We start from the raw sequence: 18268 nt of genomic DNA, 5'->3' as shown, positions 1-18268 counted from the left end.
TTCTAGTAATCGATAGCTGTTTTGTGTTTTTTATTTAATAATTTTAATTTCATATATTAGCATCTTTTTTAAAATTTTTGGTTGTCTTAAATAATAGTAATTCGTATTTAAAATAATGCCCAAATATATGTAAGACTTTTTGAAATTACAAAAAAAAAATTAGAAAAAAATCAGGTGATTATCAAAATAAAATAGTTATAAAGTAATAAATGATTTCAGTAGATAAATTTATTTTACATATACAATAACATTCCAGTTAATATTATTTATTAATAAATAAATAAGATGAAAATAAATCTAAAAAGGTTACGAGTAATAAATAAATTTTAACATTTTATTTTACTTATCAAAAGAGTATTCAATTTTTCACATATCTTTATTTATTTATTAACAATATCAATATTAAAAAAAAGTTATCAAAATAATTGTTAATAATTTAAAAACATTTGCGGTGAACGATTCCTGGGCCAGATTCATCGTATTCTTGTTTTGAGATCCACATTTGTTGGAAGGTTGAGAGAGAAGCCAAGATAGATCCTCCAATCCAAACAGAGTATTTTCTTTCTGGGGGAGCAATGATCTTAATTTTGATGGTAGATGGGGCAAGGGCGGTGATTTCTTTTTGCATTCTGTCAGCAATACCAGGGTACATGGTGGTACCACCAGACAAAACGGTATTGGCGTACAAGTCTTTACGAATGTCAACATCGCATTTCATGATGGAGTTGTATACGGTTTCGTGAATTCCGCAAGATTCCATACCCAAGAAGGATGGTTGGAACAAAGCTTCAGGGCAACGGAACCTTTCATTACCAATGGTGATAACTTGACCGTCAGGAAGTTCATAAGATTTTTCCAATGAAGTTGAAGCAGCGGCTGTGGCCATTTCTTGTTCGAAGTCCAAAGCCACATAGCAAAGTTTTTCCTTGATGTCTCTTACAATTTCCCTTTCAGCGGTGGTGGTGAAGCTGTATCCTCTTTCGGTCAAGATTTTCATGAGGTAGTCAGTTAAGTCTCGTCCAGCCAAGTCAAGACGAAGGATGGCGTGGGGAAGAGCATAACCTTAAATTTATCAAAGAATAGCGTGTAGCCCTTGTACTTAATTAAATTAGTATTAATAGTTTTTATGCCTAGCTAACTAGGAATTGATTATTTTCATGGGTATTTTGATATTTTGCGAGAAAGATATTTACTTGATTTTTTTTGGTTTTCAAGAGAGTTTTTTCGAAATAGAATAATACTAAACCTATACATTATTTTTAAAAAAATCTCACCTTCGTAAATTGGAACAGTGTGGGATACACCATCTCCAGAATCTAAGACAATACCAGTGGTACGACCAGAGGCATACAAAGAGAGAACAGCTTGAATGGCGACATACATGGCTGGGGTGTTGAATGTTTCAAACATGATTTGTGTCATTTTTTCTCTGTTGGCCTTTGGGTTCAAGGGAGCTTCGGTAAGAAGAATGGGGTGTTCTTCTGGGGCAACTCGGAGTTCATTGTAGAATGTGTGATGCCAAATTTTTTCCATGTCATCCCAGTTGGTGATGATTCCGTGTTCAATGGGGTATTTCAAGGTGAGGATACCTCTTTTGGATTGGGCTTCGTCTCCAACGTAGCTATCTTTTTGACCCATACCGACCATGACACCCTAATAGTAAAAATTATACATTAAAATAGATTAACCCTATTTAAAAAAAAAAAAAGAGAGTTAGGATAACGTTGAAATATATGCACCTGGTGACGGGGTCTGCCGACAATTGATGGAAATACAGCTCGGGGGGCATCATCCCCGGCAAATCCGGCCTTGCACATACCGGAGCCATTGTCTACAACCAATGCTGCAACATCGTCGTCACACATTTTGAGTTATTTGTTTTATCTAAAAAAAAAAAAAAAAAAAATAAGTAAAAAATTAGAGGATAAAATGGCTAATTATTTAGAAAATAGTATTTTTACGCCGAAATTAAAAATTGACAACTGAATTTTTTTATTAGAAATTTACTAAATATTAGTTTTTCTTTTTTTTTTTAATATATATTTTATTTTTAATATTTCGTACTTTAGTAAATTAAAATAAAAAAAAATTTTTATTTAAATTTTCTAAATTTAAGATGCAAATATTCGCCGTTATATATATTTTCAGATAAATTCGACAAGAAAAATATTAAAAATTTTAATAACCGCGAAATAATTACGTGTATAAAACGCAAAATAACGTACTTTAAAAAAAAAAAAAAATTTTTTTTTATGTTTTATAATTATTTTGCTAAAACTTTTTATTGGTTTTAGAAAAAAACCGAAAAACCAATTTTTTTTTTTTTGTTTTTCGGTTATAATTTTTTTATATTTAAATTTAAATTTCGCTTGATTTGATTTTTAAAAAAGTTTTTATTCAATTTTATCTTTAATAAAAAAAATCTAACTATAAAAATTTATTTTATTTTTTAAATTTATTTTTTTATCTTTTTAAACTTATTAAAAATTCGTTTTAGCAAATAGTTATAAAATTATTATATTAATTTTTTGTTTTTTTTTTACTTTTTTAAATTTATTTAAATATTTTTTATATTAAACTTAAAATTTAATTTATTTATTAATGAAAATTAAAAAAAGTAAATTAAATTTAAATTTAAAAAAAAAAAAAAGTATCGCGTGCACTTAGAAAAAAAAAAAAAAATTTAAACCGAATGAAAAGAAAAGAAAAAAAATAAAATAATAATAATAATAATGTAAAAAACACTTAACACATACACTTTTTAATAATCACACTTGAATATATGAAAAAATAGGAAAAACTATCGCGATATATAAAGTATATATATACCTACTCAGTTATTCTTTAAAGACTCCGGCTGTTCGCCTCTAAGATTTGACTGTGAGTGAGGCTTAGAACGTCTGGCGAAGCGTCTATATCCCCCTGGATGAGCCAAAGGATCCCAAAAATATCTCCCTCCAAATAGGGCATTCCACCTTTACAATTCAAAAATTGTTCGACAAACCAAAGAAACGCGTGCGCAATTATTTCTATATTTAAAATTATACTAGTGGGGAAATTTTATTTATTGAAATATTTTTAAATTTTTTAATAATTATCATTAATTATGTACTTTAATAATTAACATAAATTATTAAAATGCATATTTTTTTAAATGGGTAAACCTGAGAAAATATTTTTTCTTATCAAAAACCTGGAATGAACCTTAGAAAAAAATTTCTTATTTATTATTATTATTATTTAATCTATAATTTAACGACTTAAAAAATAATTTAATAAAATGTTAAAAAGTTTATTTAATTCATTTAAATACTCGTCATTTTAAATAAATTTTATTTTAAAATTAATTATTATTATTCTCAAAAAAAAAAAAAAAAAAGTTTTTTTTTTTTTTGAAAATTTCCCAACTATATTTTTAATTGAATATAATTACGAGGACTAAAAAATCATGGGCTGTTCCAAATATGGGCAGTAGTCCTGTGACGACACATTCCCTGAGGAGGCAAGTCCCACTCTTCCTCATTTCATCCTCTCTTACTTTTTTCACAGTGGGAGTGAGTTTCAATAAACTTTTGAATTTTTTTTTTTTTTTTTTTTTTGTTAAAAATGAATCTCCCTTTTAAGTACACCCTTCACGGTTTATTATTATTATTATTATTATTATTATTATTATTATTATTATTATTATTATTATTATTATTATTATTATTATTATTATTATGTCCAATAATCTTGATAACGTTGATATTAACAGATACAATTATACGTAAAGACTTTTGAGATTTACATATAAGGATATTTAAATAAATATTTTTAATAATAAGTTATTAAAATAAATACACAAGAGTAATTATTATTTTAATAAATTTTTTAAATTTATTATTATTATTATTATCATAGATTTTTTTCTCTTATTTATTATAACTAAACTAAATGCATGTTGGAACATTATAATTTATTTATCATAATTTTTACCCTAATTCATAATAATAATAATAATAAATAAATGAAAAGTTTATCGTTAATAATTTAATATTTATTAAAATTTTTCCATTATGAAATTTAATAAATTGAAATTATTAATTAATTAAAAATATAATTTTTATCAAATTTTTATTCCCTGATAAATTTTATTATTATTATTATATTTAAAAATTTGATAGTAATATTTGAATGGCCAAATTTAGTATTGAAAAAAAAAAAATTATTAATTGTGAAAATTACGTTTTTTTAATTTTTGATTTATAATAATAATAATAATAGTAATAAGGATAGTGCGGTGTAAAATTATTCATTAAATAATAATAATAATAATAATAAAATAAAAATGCATTCCTCAAGTTAAAAATAGGAATCAGCCTAATTTGAAACGTCTAACTAAAAAAAGAAGAGCCAACATTTTTTGTTAATACAATCTAGTTAAAATAAAAATTTTTAAATTTTTTTTTAGTTCTTTGTTTCTTTATATTTTCTTTTTAAAAATTAGTTAACGAAAAATAAGATCTGTTAAAGAATATTATATTTATTTATTTGCTTTTTTTTAAAAAATTTTATGTAATAGTATTATTATTATTAGTGATTTTTACTTGAAAATTTTCAAATCGAATTATTTTGAATTGATTTTTTCTGTTTCCCAATTTAAAATTGTTTAAAAAAAATTAAATAAATTCATTTTGAATTTATATAAAATTTATTAATGAATTATTTTATAATATGCAAAAATAAATAGGATTTGTATTTTTTTTTTAAAAAAAAAAAAAGAAAAAATTTTTAAATTTTAAATCGTTTAAAATTTTATAATCAAATTAAATATTGGTTTCTTTTTTTAATTTTTGGCAATTCTTTTTTTTTTCTTTTTTTTTCTTTCCGACACGCGCATTATAAAACTATTTGAGGACACAAAAATAAAAAAAAAAAAAAAACTTCAAGAACGGGAAAAAAAATCTAATTTCGAAATGAAAAAAAAAAAAAAAATGAATAGTTTTTAAAATAGAAACAGTATAACTACATTTAATGCGTAAATTATTTTACATTAGTTTAAACCATGTAACGTCGCATTTTTGTAAAAAAAAATTTCTTATTTAAATATCTCTAAATAATTTACAAAAATGTAGAGTTTCATGATATTATTATTATTATTTGTAAATTTTTTTAAATTATTAATTGCTTGCAAAAAAAAAAAAAGAAAAAATTATTCTCTAATTTTTAATGATTTCTTTCGATCGATAATTAATAATCCTAAACAAATATTAAATTTATTTAAAAAATAAAAAAAATGTATTTTATAAATATGAAAATTATGTAAAAATAATATTTAAGTAAAATTTAATTTTATAATATTATGAATACGTTATAAAAACTAGTTTTTTGTGTTTTATGTCGTTCACTAGATCAAAAAGTAATGGACTTTTTTATCATATACAATGCAGGTAAAAGGAAATTTTCATTTTAAAAAAAATTGTAAAAAAAAAAAAGGTTTGATTGAATGAACGATGCTTTTTTTTTTTTATACAAATTTATATAATAGGTTATCATTGTAAATTGATAAATTATTCCCATCCCCAAATGCCATCACATTCTTTTATTGTATCCCTATTTTCCCTTCTTATTCTAGTTGTAGCAGAGGCTTCACCTTTAGCTACAATTCTTTTTCTAAGTTCTTTTTTTTCACGATTCATTAACGCTTTTTTAACTTTATTTTTAATCACTTCAGGAGCGATAGTACTACAAGTCGAATAGCTTCTTATCGTGGAATTACAAGTCAATATTTCAGAATTACTAGAGATGCAGTCACTGTTTGGAAGTGTTTCGATTTCTACGCGTTCGTTAGAAGGTAATTCAAAATCATTTTCTGTTTCATCACAAGAATAAAATTCTTCACTTGTTTCGCCTGTACAATCATAATTATCGTAACCTGTTGTATCATTATCTTGTTCTTCGTCACTTAAACTGATGGAATCAAAGTCCTTATTCAATAGATCTAACTCCATTTTTTTTGTAAAACCGCTTGCCGAAACTTCTACATCCAAAGTATCTTCCCGTCTAAAACAGAAAAAAAAAAAAAATATTTAAAATGGCCGGTACAGAAAAATAAACATAGGAAAAGACAGTAAAAATCAAATTACTTAATTAATTATCATTTTTTTCATTGTTTTTAATCTACATGTGTTTGCCATTGATTTTACTTACAAGACATCCTTAAAAGAAGGACAAAGATAGCTTTCGTAGTTGAACCTTCGACGAAAAAAATGTTTTATACAATCTACATCTCTATTAAAATAGGTTTCTGCTTCTGGATGAAGTGTAGAAATCATTTGGGGAAAATCAATTATAATAGGTTTTCCCTCATCTGTGATCATAATGTTGAACTCGTTGAAATCTCCATGGATGACACCCAAATTTCCAAATTTGATGATCAAATTCATTAAATCATCATAAAGCTCTTCAACATTTGGAACATCGTGTAACTGGCTTCTGCAAAATAATACCACATAACAGATAAGTAAGTAATTTATTAAAAATTAGACTGTGTTAATTCTAGACACTACATCATAAATTTCATACAAAGGCCTTCCATTGACTAATTCCATAACGACACAATGTCTGTTGAAATCGACAGGACGAGGAACTGGTAAACCTCTTCCATATAGAGCTTGCATGTAAGCATATTCTTTGGTTGCCGAAATTCTAGACAAATATATCCATGAAGCTGTTTTTCTATGTTTATGATAATCTCTTTTTTCTTTAACGTTTCTGAAGCAAGTTCGACCCAACCTAAAAAAAAAAAAAAAAATATTCACAATGCTATGCATATATTTTTTTAATTAATAATCATCAAAAAACTAAATCTTTAATCGCAAGTCATAATAATAGCTAACGATAGTAATATTTTTAATAGTAAGTATATTTATATTTAACGAAACTAAGAAACTTTCAATTTTTCTTTATGCAAAAAGGTGTGTTGAGGTATTTAAAAGTAGTATAATTTAATTTTATTCACTAAAAAATTTATTAATATTTTAAATTTAAATTTTTAGACTTACCTGTGAAGTTTTAAACAAAAACAATTTTTCTCTTCATCTAAAACAACAAATATATTAGATTCCTTTCCAGTACCGATTTGATTTCCAAAATCGTGTATCACATTTCTAGATGTTAAGGTTTTTAATGCTAAATAATCATATCCTGAATTGGTTAATCTATATCCATCATCTAAAAAGTAATTTTTTAGAAACTTTAATTAAGTGTTAAAAAATAAAAATTTCTTTTGTTGAATAATATTTATAAATATATCAGATAATAGAGCTTCATCTCAAAAATAACTCAGTTGGAGGAAAAGAAATTAGTATCATCATATAAAATTAAATTTTTTTTAATTGATATCAAAGTTTAAATTCAAAATTTAAAAAAAAATAAAATAAAAAAATACTTACAATGTTTTCCTCTTTCATAAGTCAAAAGTTTATTTTTACATAGATCCCTTAAGATTTTGTGCACTCCTCCATGTTTTAAATTTGAGATGGCTGCCACTAAAGGTCCCGGAACTAGTTCGTGGTTTTTCATACCCATTTCGACCTAAAATAAAAGTTAAATTTAAATTTTTTTTTTTTAAAATTAAATCACACAATTTAATAACAAAACATACTGCAGTGAGAACCCTCATTTCCTCATGGTTCATGTACCGCAATAATGTAACATTTAATTTTCCCATTTTTAAAATATAGGTGTTAATTATTTACTTAAAATAACTAATAGTCTTTTTAAAAAATTTTTTTAAATTATTAATAATTATTAATTAAAATAATATTAACATAATATATTTTTAAATAAAAATAATTAAAATAATTTTTTAAAATCTCAATGTGACTCTAATGGCAGCCATGACAGCACAAAACGTTTCTAATAATGTTGTCTGCTTACGCCATTGTGTTGCCAACTACTAAAAAATAAAATCTTTAATGCATTAGTGTTGGCTAAACTGCCGTTTCCGGTTTATAGTTTTTAAATATGGCGACGTCAAAGACCTCGAACACATATAACAGACAAAATTGGGAAGATGCGGTGAGTTTTATTAATAATAATTATATTTTTATTATTTTAAATGTATCATTTAAATTTAATAATTGGTATAAAATAAATATTAATTAATTTTAGCAATATAATTTTTCAATATTTGCGTTTAGTTTAGCCATAATAATTTAAGGGTCTTGAGTTCAATTTTTATATCGTATTCTGCGTTAGTGTCGTTTTTTAAATATTTAACATACCAAATTAGGTTTTTATTTTTTTTAATGAACGCAACCTAGTAACATTTCAAAATGAGATGATGCACTATACGAATTTGATAAATTTATAAATCGAAAAAATTAAAAACAGTATTTTTATATAATTTAGGATCTACAGTTTTATTTATTACTGAGTTTTACTTTATAATTATATTTGAAAATATACTAATATACTAATATTTTTATTTGATTTTTGGCTCTAATTTTTAACTTTTAATTTTGTCATAGGAATTCCCAATATTATGTCAGACTTGTCTTGGAGATAACCCATATATTCGAATGGTAAGTTTATTTAAATATTATTATAATTCAAAGTGTTATATGCTGTTTCTTACTTCAAAGGATTAGCATTTAGGTTTTTTTTTAATAAAAGATTTCATTAAATTTTTTTTTGAATCATATCAAATATGTTAGTAATACATTAAAATATATAAAATTGTTTTTTAGACTAAAGAAAAGTATGGGAAAGAATGTAAAATATGCTCCCGTCCATTTACTGTGTTCAGATGGAATCCAGGTGCTAAAATGAGGTTTAAGAAAACTGAAGTTTGTCAAACATGCAGCAGGATGAAAAATGTTTGCCAAACTTGCTTGTTAGATTTGGAATATGGTTTACCGATTCAAGTGAGAGATGCAGCTTTAAAAATCAAGGATGATATTCCTAGGTCTGAAATAAACAAGGAATATTATGTACAAAATATAGATAGAGAGGTAAAAAAAAATTTTCTAAAATTATATCAAATATGTTGTTACATTATTTATCATTACTTTTATTTTTTTTTTTTTCATAGCTAGGGAAAATTGATGCGACCTCTCCAACTGGAGCTGTTGGTAAATCACAAGCTGCGAGTGATTTACTACTTAAATTAGCTCGAACTAGCCCTTATTATAAAAGGAACAGACCACATATTTGTTCATTTTGGGTAAAAGGAGAATGTAAAAGAGGAGAAGAATGTCCATACAGGCATGAAAAACCAACAGATCCAGATGATCCATTGGCTGATCAAAACATAAAAGACAGGTTAATACTTATTACAAACATATACCTTTGTGCACTATTATAATTATATATTATATAATATATAATATATTATAATAATATATAATATATATTATAATAATATAATAATATATAATAATATATTATATATAATTATATTATTATAATATAATATTATAATATAATTATAATATTTTAATATTATAGTAATATAGTATATAATTTATTATATATTTATTTATTTAATAATAATATATATTATATATAATTATATTATAATATTATAATTATATATAATATATTATATTATAATTATAAAAAAATTTTAAATTTTAAATAGTAGTGGAGTGAAATAAAATTAATGTTGTAATAATTAATATTTGAAATTTATCTTGTATTAGATATTACGGAGTTAATGATCCAGTAGCTGAAAAGTTAATGCGTCGAGCGGAAACAATGCCCAAGTTAGAACTTCCTGAAGACAAATCTGTGACTACTCTTTACGTTGGTAACGTGAGCGACCGTATAACGGAAAAAGAATTACAAGATCACTTCTATCAATATGGAGAAATTCGCTCTATTACGGTTTTAGCCAAACAACAATGTGCTTTTATACAGTTCACAACCAGAGCAGCAGCTGAATCTGCAGCAGAAAGAACCTTTAACAAATTAATATTATGCGGTAGACGAATGACAATTAGATGGGGAAGATCGCAAGGACGGCAAAAAACTTCTTTAGAAGAAGGAGAAATAGATTTAGAGCCTGTACCCGGATTACCGGGAGCTCTTCCACTTCCGCCAGACGAAGTTACTGGTAGTTTTTCTAGCCCTTCTCAAAATATTCCTTTTCCTCCTGGTATGCCTCCCTCATTTATTTTACCCCCACCTATGGCTAGGCCCCCTCCTGGTATTAGACCTCCGGCTCCTCCTTTGTTTTTTTTCCCTTCTCATTTAAGACCGCCTCTTGTTCCCCCTCCGGGAGTTCAACCTGCTCATTTTCCTCAACGACCTCCTCCAACATATTCTTCAGCAACGGCAACGGTTCCTATAATGTCTCGAGCACCTGCAGATCCTGGTGCTCCGGGAACTGTACCTGCTGCGACAATTCATTACCCATCACAAGATCCTGCTCGTTTGGGAACAACAAAGAAAGCTTGGTCTAATGAAGAATGAGTTATTATCTTTTTTATTTTATTAATGCGTAAAAAAATGCTTCTTTATTCAATAAAACTTTAATACTAATTTTAATGTATTGTGTTGACTTAAAAACTGTGCGAAATTTCCAAGAAATTACAAATAACTTTACAAACATGTTTTAAGGTACGTTAATCGGATTAAATTATAGTAGTATTTTTTTTTTCTTACGCATTACCAATAGATTATTTATTTTTCAGGGTAATCTTGAATGTGTTACATGTCAAACTCATTTTATGAAATGTTCTACCCCTGTAATCCTAATTTATAATTCCTGGGACAATAAAAGAAGGGATCCTAATCTGATTGAAACCATATATTTTGTAATTTGTAGAATCATCACTGTATTCTTTAATTAAGTAAGTTAAGGCTGTCAATGTTATTAATTAGATTTTTACATTTTATTTTAAAATCATCTTTAAATGTTAACAGTTTAGAATAAACTTTAATAATCAAAAAAATAAAATCACTTGTTCTCCCCCCCCCCCACGAATATTCGAGGCAAAACACAATTTTTAGAATTTATAGAGCCTCCCTGAGTCTTCTTTTAAGAATAAGAGGTGAAAATAATTTTTAAAAAAATTATTTTTATTTTATTTTATTTTTTCACATATATAAAAAATTAAACAAATTATTTTAAATAAAGTTATATTCTTGTCCAATAAAAATGAAATCAAAAATGGAAAGAATGGTATAAAAAAAAAAAAAAAAACAAAGGAAAGGACATTACTATTCGCTACTCGATGAATTTTCCGTGCTGTAATGCTTCTTTTTAAACCTTTTACTTTGTCTTTTCTTTTTTAATTTCAATTTATTTCTTTTACGTTTTTTAATTTTAATTTTTTCTGAATCACTAGTTGAATAACTTTCTTTTCTTTTTCTAATTTTACTTCTACTATTAATTACTTCATAGGAACTAGAACTTTCAGTACTGTTTCGATTTTTTTTTTTCCTTCTCTTTATTTTTCTCTCTTCATCAGACGATTGTACAATTTTTTTCTTTCTTTTTTTTCTTTCTAGTTCTTCTGAACTGGAATCGCTACTTATAGAATATTTTCGACTTCTTTTTTTTTTATTTTTTTTAAGCGAATAATTACTTTCGCTCCCACTTTCCGATTCATTATTACGACTTCTGTACTTCCCTGAAAATTTCCTATACTTCTTGTGAGACCTGCTTCGAGGAGTTTTAACTACAACAAGAACTTTTCGTCTGCTTTTGTGTTTTTTTTTTTTCTTTACAGCAGAAGAATTGCTAGAAACAGATGAAGAATCAGAAGACGAACTTAAACTATTACTAGATGAAAAACTTGTACTACATTTTTTTTGCCTCCCATCATTTTTTTTCCCATATTTTTTTTCTTTAATTTTAACTTTTCGATAACTTAAATTCTTGTCATTATCTAATCTAAAATTTCGTCCATTATGAGTAAAATTTTTGGTTTTGTCTCGTCTCTGATCGAGTACTTTATTTCTTTTTCTGATATCTGACGTATTATGTTTATATTTTTCGTTGTTTTTGTTTCCCCATCCTCCGGGTGGAGGAGGTCCCAAATGTTCTACTCCTTTTCCTTTTCCCTTCCACCTTAATTTGGCTACCTGTACAGATACATGGAAAAAAATTTTATTAATTTAATTTACTTTATTTTTTTTCATTGTTTATTTTTCTTAAAACTCAACTCACAGATTGGCTAAAATCTACATGAATTCTTCTATCATCTATCAAAACATTGTCCATTTTAAAATAAGCTTCTTCACAAGCTTTTCTATTTTCAAATTCTATAAATGCATATTGTAAAGAATCCCCAGTGATTTGATCTCTAATTACTTCACAGCTTTTTACAGTTCCAAAACGCGAAAATATTAATGACAAATCATGATCAGAAGTGACTGGATTTAGTTTACAAACAAAAAGTACATTTTCTGGTGGAGCTATATCTGCATCAGGTATATCCCCAACCATTTCAAGAATAGCAGCTCTAGCAGCAGCTTCTCTTTGTTGAACCTAAAATTTAAAAGATAAAGGTCAATTAGAATGTTATATAAATATCTAAATATTAATTTTTATTTTTTTACCATTTCATCTAGTTCTTCCTGACTATACTTTTCTGTCAAAGGTTCATCAGCTGGAATACGAGAATAAGCAATATCTTTTGGATTTGGAGGTTTTGGAGACAAAATTGGAACTTGTAATCCTTCTGGATCTGGAAATGGATCATCTAAAATCACTGTGTGAGTTATTCTACAAAAAAAAAAAAATTTATATTTAATAATCCCCCAAAAAAATTTGTACTTTTATTTACTACAGGTCTCTTATTTGCATATCTTAATAAACTGATATTTAAAATAACCTGATATCTTGATAAGGTCTGTATTGATCATCAGTTATTGCTTCATTTAATTTTAATAATAAATCAACTCCTTCAACAATGTGTCCAAACACACAGTGCTCTTGATCCAAAGAAGTTAAATTCCCTGTTAGTGTAATAAGAAATTGAGAACCAAGCATTCCATCTCCATGAGATACCATCGATAAAAGTCCTGTTCTATCATGTTTTATTTTTGGTAATTTTTCTCCTAAATACAATCTATGTTGTTTTCCTTTAATTAAACTAATCATAAGTTTTAATAAAAGCATGATGGGGAAAAAAAAAAACCTAAAAATTATTTACATTAAATTCTTACCCAAATATGGATTCTCCTCCATCTCCTTTACCTGTAGGATCTCCTGTTTGGGCTAAAAAGTTTGAACTGACTGAGTGAAACAGGCAAAGATTATAATATTTTATTTTACATAATTTCAAAAAATTCAGGCAAGCTGTAATGTAAAATATTTATAAATTAAATTCAACTCTTTCTTAATTTATTAAATGTTATTACAGAATTAAAAGCAATATTTTTTTTGCGACTACTTACTTTGAGGTCTTTCTTCTGTAAAAAGATCTACAGTTACATCTCCTAAAGTTGTTTCAATTACAACAGACATGTTTCACTTTTTGAAATTCAAATACTAATGTTTACATGTAAGAAAAATTTAAAATTTTTATTTATTTTTTTTACATTTAATGTAAATAAATTAAGTGATAAACTTAATTTTACAATATTTTACATACCTAAATGTCATTAAAATGAATGTAACTGCCACCGAAGCAAACTTACAGGTAGGTTAACATAACGCCGGTTTCGCGTATATTTAGGTCAGTGATAAAAAAAAAATACATCAGTTAAAAAATTACTACTCGTAAGAATTACTAAATTGTAACATTAATCGTTATTTTACAAATTACAGTTTTTATTTTTTCAAATTATATTTTATTTTATAATTTTTTTCTATGGTAAATACTTGAATAAAAATACAAACTATTTTTAAAACAGCTGCTAAATTTTTTAATGGTTAAAAAAAATGCAGATTTTATCTATATTATTAAAAAAATATTTTTATTTATTTTAGTTTCACTAAATTTTAAACAAATATTCACATTGATTTCATTTTATTTAAATTAAAAACATTAGTAGAAAGACGTGAGTACAAACAGTGATTACGCCAGATATTTTAGACTTTATTAAAATGACGTAAAAAGGAGAAATGTTTATGTTGGTAAAAGTGTATAAAAATATTGTTAATAAAATTTTCATTTAAAAAAAAAAAAAAAATGTGAAATCGGGTCATTTATTAAAATGTTCAAGTGTTGAAAAAAAACCAGGAAAAACTAATTGTTTTTAAAATTTAATTTTTTTTTCCTAAAAACTATGAAAGTAATATGTTATGACGACTTTTATTATGTTTTCTTATCACCTTTATTATTTTTATTAAAGTTCTGCGTAACTGTTAAAACTTTGTGGTAAAGTATTTAATATATATAAAATTTATTTGCTTAAACAAATTTTAGTCTTTATAATATATAATTAAAAATAATTATTTATTTTTTTATATGAAATTTTTTAAATAGTACATTTGCTATTTTTATTCCAACATGGTAAATTTGTCAAGGAACCAAATGCAGTAAATAGTTGTACAATTGCATAATGATCAAAATACCACATAAATACACAAAATTATTAAAACATATTTTAATAAACTTAATTTTAGTATTCTTTAGAAATATTTTGCCTTTTTTAATTTCATTAACCAAAATAAAATTCTTAAAATGTTTATTATTATGTTCATATAGTTTGTATTGTTTACATTACATTATTTGTTGAAGTTTTTTTTAAGCAGAAATTAATTGAAATTAAAATTTAATTCTAATCTTTTAATTAAAACTTATTAAATTTTATTATTTACATAAATTTTTTATCTTTTGTAGATGGATAAAATTTATAAAATACATATATATGTATATATAATTTAAAATAACTCAAAGTTTTAATTTAGGGTTCAGAACATAAAAAAAATCTACAAAATAAATTATAAATGGTGATAATAATAAAAAATCATAAAATTTCAGAATGCATGTAAATAATGGCAGATATTGGAAATTATTACCCATGCTCTAATATATCTATTATTCAACTGTTTCATGAACTAAAACAAAAATATCCTACAGTACCTGACCAAATTGTTTCTAAAATTATTCAAAAGGTAATAAAAAAATTTTTTTATTTCGATTTTTGTAAACCTGATTTTATTTTTTTATTAATTTTAATTACGTTCTTAAACATATATATATATATATTTGCTTAATTTTACTTTTTATAATAAATTAAAATATAAAATTTGCAATCAAAATTAATTTTTATCACAAAATATTTAAAAGTTTATTAAGTTGTTTTCAAAAAGAAATTGCTATTTTTTTATGCATGGCAAGAAAAAAAGTAATATATAAATAACAATAAATGTCTACTTATAAATTTTTACATTTCTTAAAGTTAAGCATAGATATATATATATATATATTTTGTCAAAAAAATAAGAATTTTTGTTTTAAATTGCTTATTTATATTTGCTTTTTTTGTCAATGCAAAGTTTTTAATTTGTAGTTATGTGATATAAAATTTCTTTGTGTTGGTTTTTTTTATTTTAATTAATGAATTTTCTAAATTTTTTTATTTCAGAATTGTCACGACAAAAGTACATGTGAAGCTATTCTTGAAAAAGAAAATCATGCTCATCTCTCAAGTTACCCAAAAGCTTTAATTTCAAAAAATTGTAACAATTGCACTGATAAAAGATTTCATAGTCATCCTTTGGATGCCTCTCCTAGACAATCGAGTTGTGACTCTTATGAATTAGCTATAATTAATAATAATAATTCAAGCAAAAAAATTCTAAACACGGAGAAAAATTCTCTTTTATTTTCTGATAAAAAAAATGTCATTGATCGTAGAAAGAGCTTAGATGATTTGATTTTTTTAAAAGAATGTCCTGGAAGAAATAAGAAGCTTAATTTATTTTTAAAACCAGAAGAAAATAATTTACATATAAAAAGAGATGAAAAAGACTGTGTAACTGATGGTATATCAGGATTTAAAGGTTCATTTATGAGCCAAGAAGAAGACAATAACGATTGTTCTAGGCAAAAGTTAAATCTGGAATTTACTATGTCTAAAAATAACTTTTTAAAATGTGATAATGATAAAAAGAAAAATTTTTCTGTAAGATCTCTTACATGCAATGCAGAAAATAATGGTGAATTCAGTAAATCAAAAACTATCGAATGGAAACAAGATACAGTTAATAAAAATATACAATGTAAAAGTCAAAAATGTAATTGCTGCAATACTGAGAATGAAAAAACGGCATCAAATTATCAGGTAAAATAAAATAAAAAATATATTTTCTGTGAAAAGTAAATAGTTACACATGATCAGTTCAGATAATTTATTGTTTTTTTTTTTTTTTCTTCGTTTTTACAGGTGGAAGTGCAATATTCCATGCATCCGAGCACACAGAGCGAAAAAGGACGTAAACAAAAATCTTCCACGACAGTGAATTTAAGTTTGCGACCTCCTTCGTCTCATACTCATGATTCGAACGAAATGAAATTAGAAAAAAATTTTACTTACACAACTTCATCATTTGATGAGAAAAAAGGGATTCAATCGGAGTTTAAAATAATAATTGCTCCCGGTAAGATTTTAAAGTAATTCGGCTTAATTCAACTTTTATTGATTTTTACGAAACGGAATTCTCGTTAGAAATTCGGTTTGGCTGGCTTTTTTCCTTTTACGTTAATTGATTGGTTTTAAATATGGAAGAACGATCGTTTATCAGGTGGAACCGACAGAATAACTGAATTTAGAGATTCCATGTCATTTCCTCAAATGAGATATCTCTGCAGGTCATCAAATTGCACATCCCAAATTACTTGTAATTTTTTTTGCCGCTGTAGTCTTCGTCTTAAAGGTATTCGTCACAAAAAAAAAAAAAAAAAATAATTGACAGTTAAAATACTGGTAATTACTGTTTTGATTTGCAACATACGTTTGTGATTTCAATAAGTAAACAAGACGAATAGTTATCTTAACTTATTCATAATACATATATCCTTTTCGTTACGTTCAATACACTTAACGTTTTGAGTTTTTTTTTTTTTGGTTTTTTAAATTAACTGTACTTATTTAATTAGTTTTTTTTTACTGCACGAACTTAATTGTAATTATTGTTTTTTTATTAACGTATGAAAAAAACATGACAACACCCATGATTATTTTTTAGCTTAAATTTTACTAAAATTTATCTTTCGTTTAATTAATATATATATTCACATTTTTTATAATTTGATGATAATTTTAGCTTTATTGGAAAAACAACGACAGCAAAAATACTTATTGGCAGAAGAACTTCGAAAAGAGCAGGAAAAACTTTTTTCCATCAAAAACGAAATCAAATTGATGAAAACATTTATTACTCAAAAGAATAATCTTCCTGTTTTTTTAAAGGTATGATTTTAAGGTATTATTTATAATGTGAACAAAAATTTATTGTTATTTATAATATTTGATATTCACACAAAATTGTTTTATTTCGATAACATTTAGTTTACTTTAGTCTTGCTTTTTTTCGATTCACTAATTCTGAATTATTAATTTTGCAATTATATTAATAACTATTTTTTAATTTAAATTTACAGTTGAAACAGGATGTTGATAAATTAAGAATTGAATGCAAAAAATTAGCTTATGCAGTGGATCTCTATTCCGACACACAAAATTTTTTACCTTTAGGAGAAACAAATGAAGAATTTTATAACAACATTTATACTGGGCAGGTTTTACAAAGTAATTATAATAATTTTTTGATTTTTCTTTAAAAAGGCATAATGATGGCATCTTATATAATCATGTTTATTTCATCCAAGGGGAAGAATACTGGAACTGCCAATTGTGTACATTCCGTAATCATCCTCTTTTAAATGTGTGTGAAGAATGTGAAATGCCACGAATCATATTGGGTATTCAAAAGGATGTCGAGTCTAACTTGCCTGTTTGTGATAGCTCATCTTATTCCACTGTAATATTATTATTATTTTATTCTACTTAGTTAAAATATACAAATTAGATTATTTGCTAAATAGAATTTTTTATTTTCAGGAAAGAGAAACATCTCCATCTGTTTCATTTGTTACAGCACCTCTTCAAGTAAGTTTTTCTTTTTTTTTCTTTTTTTTTTTTAATGGTAAAAAAATGCATTAATTAGTTTGATTTCTGCTTGATTTTAATTTTCATGCAGTACTTGGATTTTAAAATATAAGGTACAATAAATTTAGAAATTGGTTTTTATTTTATAAATATTCACACTTTTTTAAAAAATCTTACATTTATTTTCGACAGTACATAAAAAAAATACTTA

At 25.0% G+C, this 18268-nt stretch overlaps 5 protein-coding genes across 5 annotated transcripts; 2 read left to right on the top strand and 3 right to left on the bottom strand.

Annotated features, from left to right (window-relative positions):
* Positions 1 to 216: 216 nt before the first annotated feature.
* Positions 217 to 2893, bottom strand: Phum_PHUM268330 (Actin, muscle). The gene is made up of 4 exons (XM_002426643.1): positions 2834 to 2893; positions 1740 to 1884; positions 1275 to 1653; positions 217 to 1062 (listed from the first exon to the last, which is right to left on the bottom strand). Exons 2-4 carry the CDS (start codon positions 1863 to 1865, stop codon positions 437 to 439), a joined length of 1131 nt encoding a protein of 376 aa, XP_002426688.1. The 5' UTR covers positions 1866 to 1884; positions 2834 to 2893; the 3' UTR covers positions 217 to 436.
* Positions 2894 to 5549: 2656 nt separating this feature from the next.
* Positions 5550 to 7711, bottom strand: Phum_PHUM268320 (serine/threonine-protein kinase RIO2, putative; the record flags this gene model as incomplete). The annotated part of the gene is made up of 6 exons (XM_002426642.1): positions 5550 to 6042; positions 6190 to 6474; positions 6565 to 6774; positions 7044 to 7212; positions 7434 to 7575; positions 7646 to 7711. The coding sequence occupies 6 exons, from the start codon at positions 7709 to 7711 to the stop codon at positions 5550 to 5552; spliced, it is 1365 nt and encodes a 454-aa protein (XP_002426687.1).
* Positions 7712 to 8007: 296 nt separating this feature from the next.
* On the top strand, positions 8008 to 10458 carry Phum_PHUM268310 (pre-mRNA-splicing factor SLT11, putative; the record flags this gene model as incomplete). Its single annotated transcript, XM_002426641.1, has 5 exons — positions 8008 to 8061; positions 8514 to 8567; positions 8733 to 8996; positions 9077 to 9306; positions 9687 to 10458. 5 exons carry the CDS (start codon positions 8008 to 8010, stop codon positions 10456 to 10458), a joined length of 1374 nt encoding a protein of 457 aa, XP_002426686.1.
* Positions 10459 to 11208: 750 nt separating this feature from the next.
* Positions 11209 to 13462, bottom strand: Phum_PHUM268300 (uncharacterized protein; the record flags this gene model as incomplete). Its single annotated transcript, XM_002426640.1, has 6 exons — positions 11209 to 12075; positions 12161 to 12481; positions 12553 to 12718; positions 12828 to 13088; positions 13162 to 13294; positions 13393 to 13462. 6 exons carry the CDS (start codon positions 13460 to 13462, stop codon positions 11209 to 11211), a joined length of 1818 nt encoding a protein of 605 aa, XP_002426685.1.
* Positions 13463 to 14938: 1476 nt separating this feature from the next.
* Positions 14939 to 17959, top strand: Phum_PHUM268290 (uncharacterized protein; the record flags this gene model as incomplete). The annotated part of the gene is made up of 7 exons (XM_002426639.1): positions 14939 to 15058; positions 15532 to 16149; positions 16333 to 16546; positions 16691 to 16822; positions 17213 to 17358; positions 17559 to 17697; positions 17778 to 17959. The coding sequence occupies 7 exons, from the start codon at positions 14939 to 14941 to the stop codon at positions 17957 to 17959; spliced, it is 1551 nt and encodes a 516-aa protein (XP_002426684.1).
* Between the last annotated feature and the right edge of the window lie 309 nt (positions 17960 to 18268).

This window comes from Pediculus humanus, genomic scaffold (assembly GCF_000006295.1).
Source record: "Pediculus humanus corporis 1103172107644 genomic scaffold, whole genome shotgun sequence".
Lineage (NCBI taxonomy): Eukaryota > Metazoa > Arthropoda > Insecta > Psocodea > Pediculidae > Pediculus > Pediculus humanus.
Note: the sequence above shows the minus strand (reverse complement) of the source record. Positions and strands in the feature narration are given on the sequence as shown.

Coding starts and splice junctions, on each gene's coding strand:
- Phum_PHUM268330 (XM_002426643.1), bottom strand. CDS start 1,865: ATGTGTGACGACGATGTTGCAGCATTGGTTGTAGACAATGGCTCCGGT. Junction 1,654..1,739: donor TCGGCAGACCCCGTCACCAG/GTGCATATATTT, acceptor TTTTACTATTAG/GGTGTCATGGTCGGTATGGG. Junction 1,063..1,274: donor CACTGTTCCAATTTACGAAG/GTGAGATTTTTT, acceptor GATAAATTTAAG/GTTATGCTCTTCCCCACGCC.